The sequence below is a fragment of the Sinocyclocheilus anshuiensis genome, unplaced genomic scaffold (genome assembly GCF_001515605.1).
Source record: "Sinocyclocheilus anshuiensis isolate Anshui unplaced genomic scaffold, SAMN03320099.WGS_v1.1 scaffold2051, whole genome shotgun sequence".
Lineage (NCBI taxonomy): Eukaryota > Metazoa > Chordata > Actinopteri > Cypriniformes > Cyprinidae > Sinocyclocheilus > Sinocyclocheilus anshuiensis.
Window position 1 is genome coordinate 140,434 of NW_015551258.1, and position 17,500 is coordinate 157,933.

At 39.3% G+C, this 17,500-nt stretch overlaps 1 protein-coding gene across 2 annotated transcripts; it reads right to left on the bottom strand.

Moving 5' to 3' along the window:
* Nucleotides 1-2,351: 2,351 nt before the first annotated feature.
* On the bottom strand, nt 2,352-6,695 carry mtrf1 (mitochondrial translational release factor 1). Of its 2 annotated transcripts, none has more exons than XM_016453679.1 (9): nt 6,208-6,695; nt 6,031-6,119; nt 5,687-5,768; nt 5,283-5,390; nt 5,038-5,210; nt 4,836-4,953; nt 3,152-3,288; nt 2,923-3,021; nt 2,352-2,679 (listed from the first exon to the last, which is right to left on the bottom strand). In XM_016453679.1, exons 1-9 carry the CDS (start codon nt 6,494-6,496, stop codon nt 2,578-2,580), a joined length of 1,197 nt encoding a protein of 398 aa, XP_016309165.1. In that variant the 5' UTR covers nt 6,497-6,695; the 3' UTR covers nt 2,352-2,577. The 2 variants fall into 2 exon arrangements, with proteins under 2 accessions (XP_016309165.1, XP_016309166.1); XM_016453680.1 differs by having other exon boundaries at nt 2,352-2,683.
* Nucleotides 6,696-17,500: the final 10,805 nt, after the last annotated feature.

Consider the following 17,500-nt stretch of genomic DNA (forward strand, 5'->3'; position numbering starts at 1 on the left):
ACACACACACACACTCACTCACTCACTCACTCACAGACACACAAACACACACACACACACTCACTCACTCACTCACAGACACACACACATACACACACACGTCACATCAGCGTTCAGCTCTGAGCATCAGATCCACATTTAGACATGCCTGATGTTTTACCCTGAAGCATGACGTGCGGCTGATGATCCTCAGATCTTCCAGAATCATCCTCTCTGACCCAGCGATGGGTTTCCCACAGACCGTACAAACATCCCGACTGCTGACGTCCTGCTCAAGTCATCTGCTTACAGTTTACTGAATCAAATAATAAAGCCCTGAACGTCATGAATGAGAGAATCTCTGACCTGCTGGACTCCAGCGTCTGCAGAGGCGGCGACGCAGCGGGTCTCGACTTGTTCTGATATTAAGAGACGTTCACATGTGCATCAACATCATCCATCCTGTGTAATTATGAGTTATCATCATGTCTAGTGTGTATGATGTGATGTAGAGAGTGTGTGACGATGAAACGGTCTTACTGTGATCTGACAGGCTGTGACTGAACGCTTCCAGACCGGATCGACAATAAAGAGTCAGCAAGATCGTCCAGCGGAGCGCTGATGGAAAACACATCTGGAATGAGTGTCCTGAAGATCTCAGGGGGACAAAACAAGAGTGAAGTACTCGACAGCATTACCTGGGAGTCTGATCGCTGTAGCACGTGTTCAGAGACGACGGAGAACGAGTTGAAGAATCACTGACATCACTGCATGTGAATAAACATGAATATATCATCATCACACGGGCTTCTCTCTGGTGATCTGCTTCCAGTTTTCAGTGTGTAATTGAGAAGAAAAGATCAGGATGAGTTTGTTTCTTCATCAGGTTTGTAGAAATGTAGCGTTGCATCAGTGTCTCAGCAATGGATGCTCTGCAGTGAATGGGTGCCGTCAGAATGAGAGTCCAAACAGCTGATAAAAACATCACAATAATCCACAAGTAATCCACAGCACTCCAGTCCATCAGTTAACATCTGGAGAAGACAAAAGCTGAAACACATCCAGCATTAAGACAATTATAACTAAAATACATAGAGTCCATAATAACTCTTCCTCCAGTGAAAAAGTGCATCTGCTGTTGTCTCTCACATCAGAATCCAGCCACATATGTGTTTAGAGCTGTTTAAACGCTGCTTGATCTGTGCAGATTTCTCTCCTGATTCACACCAGAACACTTTTTCACTGGACGGAGCTGCTCCACTGCTGCTGGTCTTCTTATCGAGTCTGCTAAAACATGAAAAAAAAAATACAAATCAACAACGAAACAGAACTGTAGAACAATGGAATTCAAAACATGAAACTGAAACACTCTTTCAGTGAGATCATATGTGACCCTGGAGCACAAAACCAGTCATCACAATCATTTTTGTGAAATTAAGATGTATACATCATCTGAAAGCTGAATAAATAAGCTTTCCATTGATGTATGGTTTGTTAGGATAGGACAATATTTGAAAATCTGGAATCTGAGGATGCAAAACAATCTAAATATTGAGAAAATCATCTTTAAAGTTGTTCAAATGAAGTTCTTAGCAATGCATATTACTAATCAAAAATTAAGTTTTTATATATTTACGGTAGGAGATTTACTAAATGTTTTAATGGAACATGATCTTTACTTAATATCCTAATGATTTTTGGCATAAAAGAGAAATGTATAATTTTGACCCATACAATGTATTGTTGGCTATTGCTACAAATATACCCCAGCGACTTAAGACTGCTTTTGTGCTCCAGGGACACAAATTAGAAGTTTAATTGTCAATGTAAATGTATATGTGTTTCTAAATTACTGAAATATTAACTTAAAATCTTACTTCAAATAAATATTTAAGCTCAGAAGGGTTCAGCTGACAAATCTCTGAATAAGTGTTATTTTAGTATCACTGAGAAACTATTACGGTTTTTATTAATATTTTGAATCAGTTTTTGTTTTTGCATTTTCTGTCTAATTTAGTTTTTTATATTGTGTGTTTTTGTCATTTTTAGTATTTTTTTAGTGCGGTCAAACGATTAATGGTGATTAATCGCATTGAAAATAAGTTTTTGTTTACATAATATATGTGTGAGTACTGTGTATATTTATGATAACACAAACATGCATGTATATATTTAAGAAAAATATGTTTTGTTTATATATAATACACATAATAAATATACACAGTACTCACATTTATTTTCGATGTGATTAATCTAAATCTATAAAAAAAAATAATTTGTGGAAGGATGAATTAAGGCTTTTTTGTGACTTGCAGAAACCCATGTGTTATGTGATGTGTTTTCCAAACAAATAGTAATAAAAAAACATGAACTTAATGTTTACAGCAGTTATTTTATTTTTAACATCACACTTGTTGTGCTGCACACATTTGACCTTCATTACTGGAACATCTGTATTGACTCTGACAAACTCAGACATGAGTCATAAAAGTATAAAATATAATTGAATGACAGGAAATATGTACATAACATTTCAGTCATGAAGACACAATATTTGCTCAATATCCTCTAGTCAGTGATTTCTCTTCAGGCTGTTGATCAGCTGATGTTCTGCACCAGTTTCAGAAGAGCTTCTCTCTCATGGTTCTCCTGCAGGAGTCTGAGCACCTCCTCCAGAGCCTCGCCTCCCCTCATGAACTCCTGTCTCTCACTCACACACACACACACACACACACACACACTCACACAGAGATACAGATAGACACACTCTCACACACACACACACACACACACCACACACACAGATACAGATACACAGACACACACCACACAGACACAGACACAGACACACACACACAGTATTAATGGATCCAAATGGAACTGAACAACTGTGTTTCCAAACAAGACTCAGATGCGCCCCCTGTCCCCTGTTCAGACCGTTACCTTGATGTCACGCGTCACATAACCGATCCTGTGGTCCGTCACACGATCTTGACTGAAGTTATACGTGCGAATTCTCTCTGACTGAGATCGAGTGCCGACCTGAGAGACACAAACACATTTACAATGTAATAAAGCCTGTTCATGTTATTAAACGTCATTATAAAGTGTTTAAAGTCACTGCAGTAAAGGGTTGTTTGTAGTATTTGGTTTGATCTGACAGGTAACTCACCTGTTGTCTGCGTGCGGCGTGCGTCTGCGCTGTCTGCTGTCCCATGATGCTCTGGTACAGTCGGGCCCGGAGCACACGCAGCGCTGTGTCACGGTTCTGCAGCTGAGAGCGAAACTGCTGGCATTCAGCTACTGTTCCTGAAAACAAGAGAGAGTCCAGATCACAGGATAATCCAGACCAAAACAAGAACAAGACCAGGCAGCACGCGTCAAATTCATCTGAAAGATACACATTTAGACATGCACTGATAAAATAATAAAAAAAAAAAAAGTACACTATAATTACCACTGCGTAAATATTATTATACGATTACTGTATTATATATATAAACATTTTAATATAGAAGTATTATGGAAAAATAAAATATTACTTTTAAATATGAAAGTAAAAGCATCAGTGGGTAGTGGAAAAATCACTTAATGAGTGAGTCATGGAATCATTTGATTCGTTTGGTAACAAAACAGCTGTTCATCTGTGGATTGGTTTGGAATTATTTTCACTGGCGAAACAGTAAGTTGTTAGGTTATTATTAACTACTTGTTTAAAACAATTAACTATCGCGTTTGCAGTCGTGCTCATATTTATGAAAACAGCTCCCTTGCTCTGTGATATTGCTTAATTATAGCATATGTTATAATAATAAAAAAACGTATACACACTTTTTTTGCATTAATATCTTTCATTTTGCTGACATTTTTGACACAATGCCCTGTTAATTTCTGACCCGGCAAACAGTAACAAAATAAATCAGATTAGAAATAAGCTACTTATTGAATTTGAAGTGGGAAGTTTAATTCTAAACACATTAATGATGTTAACAAATAAATCAGTCCAACAGGAATTGTGTGCGCTCAAAAAGAACAATGAATTCTCAGGTGCGTAGAGCAAAAGGGATAAAGTTTTAGTCCAACAAGTCGCTGAATTTGTCCACACACTGAAACATTTTTTTTTTTCCAATCAGACCAAAAAATGTCTCTCAAAAATGTGGTTTTTATTATCCATATGCAAAAGTGAAAAAAGTGCAAAGTGTATTAAAAACAGACCAAAGAGCAGACGTTTCAGCCCATGCTTTCTTCAGTGCTCATGAAGAAGGCAACCGATACACTTTGCACTTTTATCACTTTTGCATATGGATAATAAAAACCACATTTTTGAGAGACATTTTTTGGTCTGATTGGAAAAAAAATTCAGTGTGCGGACAAATTCAGCGACGTGTTGAACAAATAAATCAGACGATCCACTGACAATGTCTCAACTGTCATCTTGACTGGTCTTGAAATAAATCCCCAAGACCCTCAGAAGCGGTCTAGAGCCGGTCTGGAGTAGTAGTGCACTCACTCAGACGCACCTGTAGCAGTGCACTCGCTCAGACGCACCTGTAGCAGTGCACTCGCTCAGACGCACCTGTAGCAGTGCACTCGCTCAGACGCACCTGTAGCAGTGCACTCGCTCAGACGCACCTGTAGCAGTGCACTCGCTCAGACGCACCTGTAGCAGTGCACTCGCTCAGACGCACCTGTAGCAGTGCACTCGCTCAGACGCACCTGTAGCAGTGCACTCGCTCAGACGCACCTGTAGCAGTGCACTCGCTCAGACGCACCTGTAGTAGTACATTCGCTCAGACGCACCTGTAGCAGTGCACTCGCTCAGACGCACCTGTAGTAGTACACTAGCTCAGACGCACCTGTGGGCAGGTGAACCGCGCGTACGGCGCTGTCGGTGGTGTTGACGCTCTGACCTCCTGCGCCGCGCGATCTGAACGTGTCGATGCGCAGGTCTTTAGATGCGATGTGAATGTCCACCTGTAGAGATGTTAAACATCATAAGACTCAACAGAACTAAACACACACACACAATGCTATTAAATCGCTGGAGCGTGGCCTGACATCACGAGGCTGCGGCAGCACTATGACTGTCATGGTTCCCGTGTGAATGCGCTGCATGCGTGACGACAGACCCACTTCAGGAATCCTCTGCACTCGGTGTGTCCCGCCCTCGAACCTCAGCCAGCGGTACACAGACCCCCCGGAGATCCTCACGGCAGCGTGATGGAGACCACCTGACATTACAGCAAACCATCAGCCACACTCAACACACACACTCAGAGAGGATGATGGGTAACGCAGCGTACCGTAATCTGCCGGAGTGTAATTGAAGAGCTCAAAGTCCCAGTGTTTATAGGAGATGAAGCCCTGGTACATGTCAAACATCTCTCTGGTGAACTGCTGGCAGATGTCGCCTACATCACACACACAGAGACACACACACACACAGACACAGACACAGACACACACAGACACACACACACACACACAGACAGACAGACAGACACAGATACACACACACACACACAGACAGACAGACACAGATACAGACACACACTCACACACACAGACACACAGACAGACAGACAGACAGACAGACAGACACACACACACACACACACACACACACAAACACACACACAAACACACACACACAAGCATCAAACCACTGTCAGAGAACGACTCGCGTCTGATCTGAAGATGATCAAACCTCCAGTGGTTCGTCCCGCTGCCACCTCCAGGATGACGCTTCTGCTGTCGAGATCATCAGCGGGAACCAGCGTCTCAATCAGCTGAGGACATTAAATCAACATTGACACTCTTTAATTCCTTCTGTCACAATTACTTATAAAAGAACAGTTCACCAAAACTGAAGATGTGCTGCTCACCCTCAGTTCATCCAAGATCAGGATGAGTTTGTTTCTTCATCAGGTTTGTAGAAATGTATGAGGGTGAGCACATTAACAGTTCATTCTCATATCTGTGTGAACGACTTATTCCCTTAACACTTTCTGACAGATGAGTCAAGGTCTAAATCAGAGGAACAGTCCAAACCTCCTTGTTCAGCTTCTCTGCTCTTCTGCTCAGCTCTTCATGTTCCTCTCGCAGGAGCTCAAGCATCTGCTGGTCTTCAGCTCTGCTGTCTATAACACATGAAGAACATTAACGCTGTTATTTTCATGGTTTCTCAACTCGTTGAGCTGTCATTAGTTCGGGTTAGTTATCACTCACTGTGAAGCAGAGTCTGTATCTCTGTCAGCTCTCTGAACGCTAGCCGAGTTCTCTCAAACGCCTTAACCACCTTCGACACTTCGACTAGTCGCAGGTTTAACGCTCTCCTGTCAGACTCAGTCACCTGTCCGCCATCTAAACGACTAGAAATGCACTTCTGCTCGTCGATCACGCGTTTAATGTGTCTCTGAAGCAACTCGTTCTTCAGGAGATCGTCGGGTTTGTGCCCGATTGATCTGCAGATCCTCACGGTCTGAAGGCGAGGCGCGAGCCGGCACAGAGCCGCCATCACTCGTGTTAGCAGCTAACTAACCATTGCAGCGAAACCTATCAATCTAGACTGCGATCGATTAATACATCAGTGAATAATGAAGGTCCTGTGTTAGTCACGAGAACTGGATATTAACTGGGCATCCATATGAATCTAAAGGTCAGTCTAGCTCACGTGGCCATCGAAAACAGCGACTAGAATGTGCAGTGGGCGGGGCTTAGTGACCGGCATTGTCTCTGATTGGTCAAATGTGATGTTTATTTCCGTGTGGTTTCCTGTGACTTTTCTCAGCGCTGCTTAGGATGGTCTAATCGACGTTAATTTAATCATTTTCTAGAGATTGCAGGGGAGGATTTTAATTTATTAGAATTAACTCGTGTTAGCTAATTGTATGGTTCTATTATCTTGAACTGTTAATTTGTGAAATGAACATTACTTGGACACATTCGCTTCTGGTAACAGATCACTGCATTGGAACGATGTGTATTGTGAAAAGCGCAATACAAATAAATGTCAATTTAATTATTTGACCGAATTAATTAATTAATTGGCGTCCTGTAAATGTTTCTAATAAACTGAGATTTGAATTTGGTGTAATGGAGCAATGGGTTTTTCGACCCCTAGTGGACAGAACCCAGAAAAACATTGACAGGAAACGCCACCATCGCGTTGACTCATGGGATTTGTAGTCCACATGCGTATGAGGCGTTTCAAAGCATCTGCGCACTCGATCATTCACTGTTCCTGCACTTATTTCACTCATATGAGTTTAGTCCAGTGTCACGTGAGAGACACACAGACAACACTATAAATGATTGTCAGTGCTTAAACACCTCATTGTGGCTCCACCGAGCGAGCGCATCAGCAGTAAGGACAGCCCTCCGACAGAGAAAGCAGTGATTGGAGGCTGCACTAGTGCACTGGACTCAGTAGTGTGCACTGCGCCATCAGTCAGTATGGATGCGTGGAACATGCGCGTGCTCGCGGCAGTGACTGTGATCGGATTAATTCAGTTCGTGTCCACTGTGACTCTCCTGCTGCACTTCATTGGACACATCACACAGGTACTGCACACTGCACATCCACTAAAGAACACAGGTACGGCACACTGCACATCCACTAAAGAACAGGTACTGCACACTGCATATCCACTAAAGAACAGGTACTGCACACTGCATATCCACTAAAGAACAGGTACTGCACACTGCATATCCACTAAAGAACAGGTACTGCACACTGCATATCCACTAAAGAACAGGTACTGCACACTGCATATCCACTAAAGAACAGGTACTGCACACTGCATATCCACTAAAGAACAGGTACTGCACACTGCATATCCACTAAAGAACAGGTACTGCACACTGCATATCCACTAAAGAACAGGTACTGCACACTGCATATCCACTAAAGAACAGGTACTGCACACTGCATATCCACTAAAGAACAGGTACTGCACACTGCATATCCACTAAAGAACAGGTACTGCACACTGCATATCCACTAAAGAACAGGTACTGCACACTGCATATCCACTAAAGAACAGGTACTGCACACTGCATATCCACTAAAGAACAGGTACTGCACACTGCATATCCACTAAAGAACAGGTACTGCACACTGCATATCCACTAAAGAACAGGTACTGCACACTGCATATCCACTAAAGAACAGGTACTGCACACTGCATATCCACTAAAGAACAGGTACTGCACACTGCATATCCACTAAAGAACAGGTACTGCACACTGCATATCCACTAAAGAACAGGTACTGCACACTGCATATCCACTAAAGAACAGGTACTGCACACTGCATATCCACTAAAGAACAGGTACTGCACACTGCATATCCACTAAAGAACAGGTACTGCACACTGCATATCCACTAAAGAACAGGTACTGCACACTGCATATCCACTAAAGAACAGGTACTGCACACTGCATATCCACTAAAGAACAGGTACTGCACACTGCATATCCACTAAAGAACAGGTACTGCACACTGCATATCCACTAAAGAACAGGTACTGCACACTGCATATCCACTAAAGAACAGGTACTGCACACTGCATATCCACTAAAGAACAGGTACTGCACACTGCATATCCACTAAAGAACAGGTACTGCACACTGCATATCCACTAAAGAACAGGTACTGCACACTGCATATCCACTAAAGAACAGGTACTGCACACTGCATATCCACTAAAGAACAGGTACTGCACACTGCATATCCACTAAAGAACAGGTACTGCACACTGCATATCCACTAAAGAACAGGTACTGCACACTGCATATCCACTAAAGAACAGGTACTGCACACTGCATATCCACTAAAGAACAGGTACTGCACACTGCATATCCACTAAAGAACAGGTACTGCACACTGCATATCCACTAAAGAACAGGTACTGCACACTGCATATCCACTAAAGAACAGGTACTGCACACTGCATATCCACTAAAGAACAGGTACTGCACACTGCATATCCACTAAAGAACAGGTACTGCACACTGCATATCCACTAAAGAACAGGTACTGCACACTGCATATCCACTAAAGAACAGGTACTGCACACTGCATATCCACTAAAGAACAGGTACTGCACACTGCATATCCACTAAAGAACAGGTACTGCACACTGCATATCCACTAAAGAACAGGTACTGCACACTGCATATCCACTAAAGAACAGGTACTGCACACTGCATATCCACTAAAGAACAGGTACTGCACACTGCATATCCACTAAAGAACAGGTACTGCACACTGCATATCCACTAAAGAACAGGTACTGCACACTGCATATCCACTAAAGAACAGGTACTGCACACTGCATATCCACTAAAGAACAGGTACTGCACACTGCATATCCACTAAAGAACAGGTACTGCACACTGCATATCCACTAAAGAACAGGTACTGCACACTGCATATCCACTAAAGAACACAGGTACTGCACACTGCATACTGCACATCCACTAAAGAACACATGTACTACACACTGCATACTGCACATCCACTAAAGAACACAGGTACTGCACACTGCATACTGCACATCCACTAAAGAACACAGGTACTGCACACTGCATACTGCACATCCACTAAAGAACAGGTACTGCACACTGCATACCCACTAAAGAACACAGGTACTGCACACTGCACATCCACTAAAGAACACAGGAACTGCACACTGCATACACACTAAAGAACACAGGCAACACAGGTACTGCACACTGCATACTGCACATCCACTAAAGAACACAGGTACTGCACACTGCATACTGCACATCCACTAAAGAACACAGGTACTGCACACTGCATACTGCACATCCACTAAAGAACACAGGTACTGCACACTGCATACTGCACATCCACTAAAGAACACAGGTACTGCACACTGCATACTGCACATCCACTAAAGAACACAGGTACTGCACACTGCATACTGCACATCCACTAAAGAACAGGTACTGCACACTGCATACTGCGCATCTACATGCTTTCTTTTGTATGGACTTTACAGTATTCTGTATCTATGCATCTAGATTACAGGGTTATTTATGGAAAAGCGGTGGGAGACTGAAGTCATCAAAAATGTCTAATTTTGATATATATTTGTATAGTTGTGATCAGTTCTACAAATAATCATAAGCTGAAAACTGGTCTTTGAGCTTAATGTGTTCTGTGCAGCTATTGCATTCATTTCATATTTACATTTAGTCATTTAGCAGATGCTTTTGTCCAAAGCGACTTACAAATGAAGACAATGGAAGCAATCAAAATCAACAAGGGAGCAATGATATACAAGTGCTATAACAAGTCTCAGTATCATATCATATTTGATAGACTATGCAACATTGACATTGTTATTATTGAACTGAACTGAATAATAATAATAATCTTTATTTTCAATAGCGCCTTTAAATGTTACATCTCAAAACGCTTTACTTAAACAAATAAAGCAACAAAATACATCATATAAAAATGATAAAATCAGCAAGAAGAGAAGAAATGCACTCAAAACACTTAAAAATAGAACAATATGGAATTAATAAAAAAATTCAAGTAACAGCTACCCTAAAGCAATGAGTTTTAAGGCGAGATTTAAAAATGCCAAGTGATTTCACTTACCTTATCTCAATAGGAAAAGAGTTCCATAGTTTTGGAGCTAGAGAAGAAAAATCTCCCATCGATCTTAAACGGGTTGATGGTTAACAGACCAGTTTCAGATGAACGACGGTCATGCATTGTAGTGTAGGGAGTTAAAAGCTCTGACAAATATTGAGGTGCCAAACCATGCAAAGCCTTATAAGTTAGCATCAGAATTTTAAAATCAACCCTAAACCTGCAAGGACTCCAAAATAGCAGTGATATGATCTCTAAACCTAGTTGATCTGAATAATGACACGATTGTCTTCTGTAGAGCTGCTTTATTAACACTGCTAATCCCGTTTATTAATGTGAAGCTTCTTCAAATCAATCTGTACTGTTAAAGTGCACTATAAATAAATGTTTTGAACCATGATTTTAAATAGTCTTATCTAGAAACCATGAAGGATTTGCTCATGTAAATCCATTCATATTTAAATGCGTATTATCTAAACCTCACAGATGAATGCCGTGTTTTTCCGCAGCGGTGAGCAGTGTTGGGGAAAGTTACTTTTAAAAGTAATGCATTACAATGTTGCGTTACTCCATAATAAAGTAAATAATTAAGTTACTTAGTTACTTTATGTAAAGTAATGTGTTACGTTACTTTTGCGTTACTTTTTAAATCTGGAGAGGGCTTGCTTGTTTGTTTTTAAAATAAAAAAATTATATTTTTGGCAAATATAAGTAATGCGTTACCCCCGACACTGTGTGTGTGTGTGTGTGTGAGTTCATGTTTTAATGGCTTCTTCGTGAGTGTGAATCTGGTGGATCTGCAGGGGCTTTGTGTGACTCATGACTGTGGAATCAATGATTCCCATCAGAACTGGGATTCTCCTGCTTCCCATTAGGATGCGACTGAAGACTAATCTCTTCCAGATAGATTCAGACACAGCGCCGAAGAACGACTCTGAGGTATGAGGTTTTGTTTGCTTGCTTTTCAGTTGTTTGCTTTTATTGTGTGAACATTTCCTGTAACTATTATCCATTTTTAATTTTTCGAAAAACATCAGTCTAAAGATATTAGAAGATGTCTGATGTTAATGTGAGTTTTAAAACAGGCCATTGTTAAAGAGTCTATCGTGAGTGAGAGATTAACACATGACGAAGAGAAGAAACGCAGACAGACGCAAAGTGCACACGACACAAATCTCTACAAGTCTCTCTGCTCTGTCTCTGCTGTATCTGTGAATGTTTTACGTGACATTTGTTATTGCGTAACAGCAGAAGAAGAAAAACACAGTTCTAGAGCGATCACGACTTCGGCCCGTAAATCTGTCTTCAGCAGGATTAGTGTCTACATGCTTCAAGACCAGTGTTGGGGGTAACGCATTACAAGTAACGCGAGTTACGTAATCAGATTACTTTTTTCAAGTAACTAGTAAAGTAACGCATTACTTTTTATACTTTTTTATGGAGTAACGCAACATTGTAATGCATTAGTAACTTTCCCCAACACTGTTCAAGACTATATATATATATATATATATAAATGTGTTTTAATGATGTTTTAACATTAAGTCCAACATGTCAACTCTTAAATGCTTTTAATTTGCTGTCTTCAGTTACAGACACATGATGTATTTTTACTTCTTAACCCTCATGTTGTGTTCCAGTCGTTTTGACCCGGAGAGGATTTTCAAGTTCCCAATTATTAATGTTATCAAACTGACTAAAACGTAATGACTTCGTTTACACAGAATATAACAACTTAACCAAAAAATTTGATTTTGGGGGATTTTTTTTTGCACTTTCTTACACTTGTGGTGTTTTATAAGACACAAAAAATGTCTTATACATTTCTTGATATGCTGTATTATCAACAAATACTGGATTCAATCTTTTTATCAACTTGTTTTCTTTTAATTAGCACAGGCTTTGTATCTCTTTTTGGAGCCTCGGTTTTTGAGCAGAAAATGCATTATTTGTGGATAATTTGTGGCAATATTCAATTAAAATCTGAAGCTCAGATCAACCAATCAGTTCCAAAAAGAGATACAAAATCTGTGTTAATTGTAAGAAAACAAGTTGACAAAAATTGAATCCAGTATTTGGTGATAATATGGCTTACCGAGATTTACAAGCAATTTTTAAAAGGCCAGTCATTTTTAACTCGGAACACCAAACTAGTTAAAGGATTTTCAGCACAAACGGGTTAAGAACTGTTCTAAAACACTGCAGCAATTCTGCCATAAACTGAAATACCATCAAGTATTTTCCCTTTGTTTGCTTAGCTTCAGCAAGGTAAATTAGGGATATTTTTTCTTTGAATGGCTGTTTGGATGTTTATTTATTTAGCAGATGTTTTTTTATTAGTAGCTGTTCTAAAACACTGGTAAACTCTGGTTAGTTGTCTTGCTGTAGGGCTCACCTTTATTTCGTTTCAGCACCACGGTCAGCAGCTCCAGCACGACTGAGATCTGAGATCATTTCAGCAGAAGCACAGCTGTGATGTGGACAGCGGATCGTCTGGAAAATACCCATCTGTGCGTCTCATCCTGTTTGAGTCCAGCAAACACAGTGTGTGACACTTCCTACAACATGAGCAGGATCAGAAATAGACGGCAAACAATCGAGCGCAGGCCGAAGATGTGTCAGAAATAGGAGAACGGGGTAAACAGTGTCTGTACGAGAGCTGAGGATCTAGATCAAACATCCATCATGACACAATAACACACAGACGAGTCAAACAATCCGGCCTCTGATCTGCAGCAAGATTTACACTGAAACAACATCTGAACATGGACATCAAACACAGACGTAATGCATTACAATGTTGCGTTACTCCATGAAAAAGTAATTGTTACTTAGTTACTTTTTTATGTAAAGTAATGCATTGTTACTTTTGCGTTACTTTTTATCACCTGAGCTGGACTTGCTCATTTGTTTTAAATAACAAAAAAACAAAAAGTTATATTTTTGGCAACTGTAACAGCCCTTTCACACCAAAAGTAAAAAATGAATACTTGAAGGAAGAGCCTCTGCACTAGAGATGTGCGCTACGACTAATTTCAAAGTAATTTAAATGGAAACTTTGTAACCGATTGAAAGTACGAAACCCTCAGAAGACATTGTATGTGGGTCAGAGACCAAAAGGGTGTCTCAAGCACCAAAAAATAAATAAATGTGTAATACAGCTTTAAATTTAGTTTTTTCCCCATACATTAGAATGTGTCCTGTTTAACTTTTTATTTTTCTGAACAAAAAATAATGACTATCATGCATTTTTTAGTATGATTTACAGAAGACACCCACTAAAATGTCATTCAGTGTAACAATGTTATATACCAAAAAGTAACGTTAGGCATATTTTAAACATGAATCAAATCATTTGATGACATTATAAAAGACTATATTTCAACATCACAGTGCAGCCCTCAAATACCAATTATCTTTATACTTTGCTAATTACCTTCAAACCACTAGGTTTAACCCATTTGTCAGCAAGAGGTTTTTGTAGTGAAGTGAAAGTCATTTAAAATATAATTAAATTTAGTATGATCACATATTCTTTTTTTGTATTTTAATAAGTACAGGTCAGAATAAGTGTATTGTTTAATTTTTACATAAATATATCTGTTACTCTGAATGACGATTTGCCAAAAAGAGAGATAATATTGACATTGTTCCCATAACTGAAATGTCTCTGTCATTAAATTTTAATAATATTCCTGAGTAAATGACTGCAGAAGCAGATGTTGAAATATAATAAGCATTTTATTCTACTGTTCTGATGCTCCCCTGCCATGCTTGCTTAGCTTGTCTCTTTGTTTCTGACTTGCTCTGCCCCAAAAATTGCAGCTTGCAGCCATATTTATTAATAAATATGCAAAAAACTTGCATTTAACATGTCTTTTTATGTTTATAAAATTACTTTTATAAACTTAATTTGATGCGGACACCAAAATGGTGACGTCTCGTCTTTGACCCATGTATACGCGATCCATTTGGAATACTTAGGCCCCGTTTACACTAGTGTGCTTTCGTTTTTAAACGGTGTTTTAAAATGAAAACGAACCTCGTCTACACTGGCGTTTTCACTGCGCTTCAGAAACGATCCACACTACACAACCGAAAACGCAGGTCACATGACCATTCATGCAGGAACAACAATGAGCATGATGTTACTGTTTACACAGTCGTCAAGGATACGCAGAGTGGATGTGGGCAGTCCGTTTTGGTCTGTTTACACTGAAACGCAACCCCGGAGTTTCAAACTAAAACGTTTTCGAAACTCTCCTTTTTTGAGGGTCGAAAACGCCGGGGTAGTGTAAACGACAGGCGCAGCCGTAGCAAAAGTTATGCGGTTTAAAACGAAAACCCACTAGTGTAAACAGGGCCTTAATTTATGAATCAAACAGTCAAATAATTCCAGATACCTTATTAGTCGAGTTATTCGTATTTTCCATCAAAACGTGACAGACGGCAACAAAAGCGGCAGACGGCTGAATGAAAATGCAGATTCATTCTCTGATATTAGGTGGCGCTTTTGGGCAAGCAGAAACACAGCAGTTAGGCCTACTCTTGTAAACAAAACAGCGCTGCGCTAATAAACACTATTTCATAAAGCATTATATGAAGATAACATGAACATTTCGACTAGTCTCGCACATCCCTACTCTGCACTTAACTCAAATATTTCATTGTCAATTTAAAAGTAATGTGTTACTTTACTAGTTACTTCAAAAATGTAATCTGATTACGTTACTTGAAATGCGTTTCTCCCAAGCGGCAACCTTCCGCTCTCTCTCGTGAAACCAACACGGAAGTGACTTAAACTGCAATTCATCGACTGGCCGCTAAAAAGAGAGTCAGTCCCATAGACACCCCATGTTAAAATGCCCAACTTTACAGCAGAAAAAAACATGTTTACAGCCTGGTACAAAAAGTGGTTTTGGTCTATATAGCTAATTTTGCCCTTCATGACAACTGTGAGGGGGGTGGATTTTTTTATAACTCATCCGTTTAAATTATATTAAGCCTTAAAGTGCTGCATAATTAAGGGCGTGGCCACTTGAGTGACAGGTGGATTGCTGCTGCTGACACTGCTGTTGAGCTAGGTGGGCGGGGTTTCAGCAACCAGCTCCACCCACGTCCCGCCTCTTTGCCCATTTTAGATTATCCAGGAGTGACGCGCGGTGGCTGGCTCCGCCCACTTTGGGCTTCAAAAATGCTCTTCAGAAACCTACGGGTGATGTCACGGACACTACAACTCCAGTGAACATTTAAACAATAAAAGGCTTATAAAGCATAAACTCTTCAGGTTTTATGAAGGTTTCAGGTTTTAACTCTTCAGGTTCAAGAGTTTATGAAGTTTTGAGCTGCTGTGAATCACATTATAGTTGTAAAATTACTGGCTATTATTGGTAATAAAAACATAAATTATTATTATCATGTTTCCCGCCGAATAATGGAGGATCACAGGTAAAGTTATCAGCTGTAACTTACTGCTTACAAAAGGATGAGTAAAAGGGTTTTCCTCTGAATGACGCGCTTCAGGAGAAAAAAAAAGTCATAATTATAACTTTAAAAGGCAAAATTGTGACCAAGTCGCAATTATGACATTAAAAATCGAGATAAAAAGTAGAAATTGGCATACCAGGCCAATTATTATATAAAAAGCAAGCAAATCATGACATAAAAAGTAAGATAAAAATGTGAAATTATAGCATACTAAACTATAATTTTGACAAAAAAAAAAACAGTTTCAGAGAGAAGGCTTAAGACACATGCATTTTCTGTAAAGCTGCTTTGAAACAATGTTTATGAAAAGCGCTATACAAATAAATTTGAATTGAATTAAGCCTAGTCCCAGACTAAAATGTAAGTCTGAGCTGATTCAGAGACTTGCACTGATTGATCTTAAGATCTCTGTTTTGGCTCAAGATGCACACCAGTAATGTGCTCTAATTGAACTATGACCTAATCCTGGCTTAGTCTAAGCCCTGTCTGTGAAACCAGCTATAAACTCTTAATTATGAGATAAAACGTTGAAATTATGACTATAAAGTCCAAATTGACATACCAAGCCGAAATTTACATAAAACGTTGAAATTATGACATAAAAAAAAATTGGGATTATGACATAAATCATAATGATGAGATAAAAAGTCAAAATTATGGCATACCAAGCCAAAATGTACATTAAAAGCTGAAATTATGACATACTATGAGATAATTATTTGCATATTTTTGAGATAAACAGTTGAAATTATGATTTTTAAAGTCGAAATTATGACATATCAAACCAAAATTTATATAAAAAGTTAAAATTATGACACAATAAGTCATAATTATGAGATAAAAAATTATAAAGGCAAAAAATGTTGTAAATTTTTTGCCTCTGTCATAATTTTGACTTTTTAAGTCATAGTTTTAACTTTTCAGTCTTAATTACAACATTTTATTTCATAACTTTGACATTTAAAGTCATCATTTTAACTATTTATCTCATAATTATGACTTACCAATGCGGATTGCTCCAGAGCAGCTTCACAGTAATAAACAGAAAAACAACTGTGTTAATGCTGAAAAACATTCATCACTCATGACACAAATCCAGTTTCAATCCAGGCTTTCTGTGGGTCGTAAAAACATCTCAATTTGTCCTTTCACAGATTAAGGCCTAAAAAGGTCTTAAATCAGAGCAGAACGTCTTAAATTCATAAAGTCAAGGCATTAAATGTTGCACAGACTGCAAAAAAAAAGCTTTTGTCTTGTCTTTGTTTAAACATCCTTAAATCAAGATACATTTACTGGAGAAGCAAAGTTAAGATAGTCTTGTTTCTGAGAAATTGAACTGAATGAAGTGAGTTTATGCTTAAAGTGAACAAATATCTGTCAGTGGTGAATGAAAACTTGTTTTCC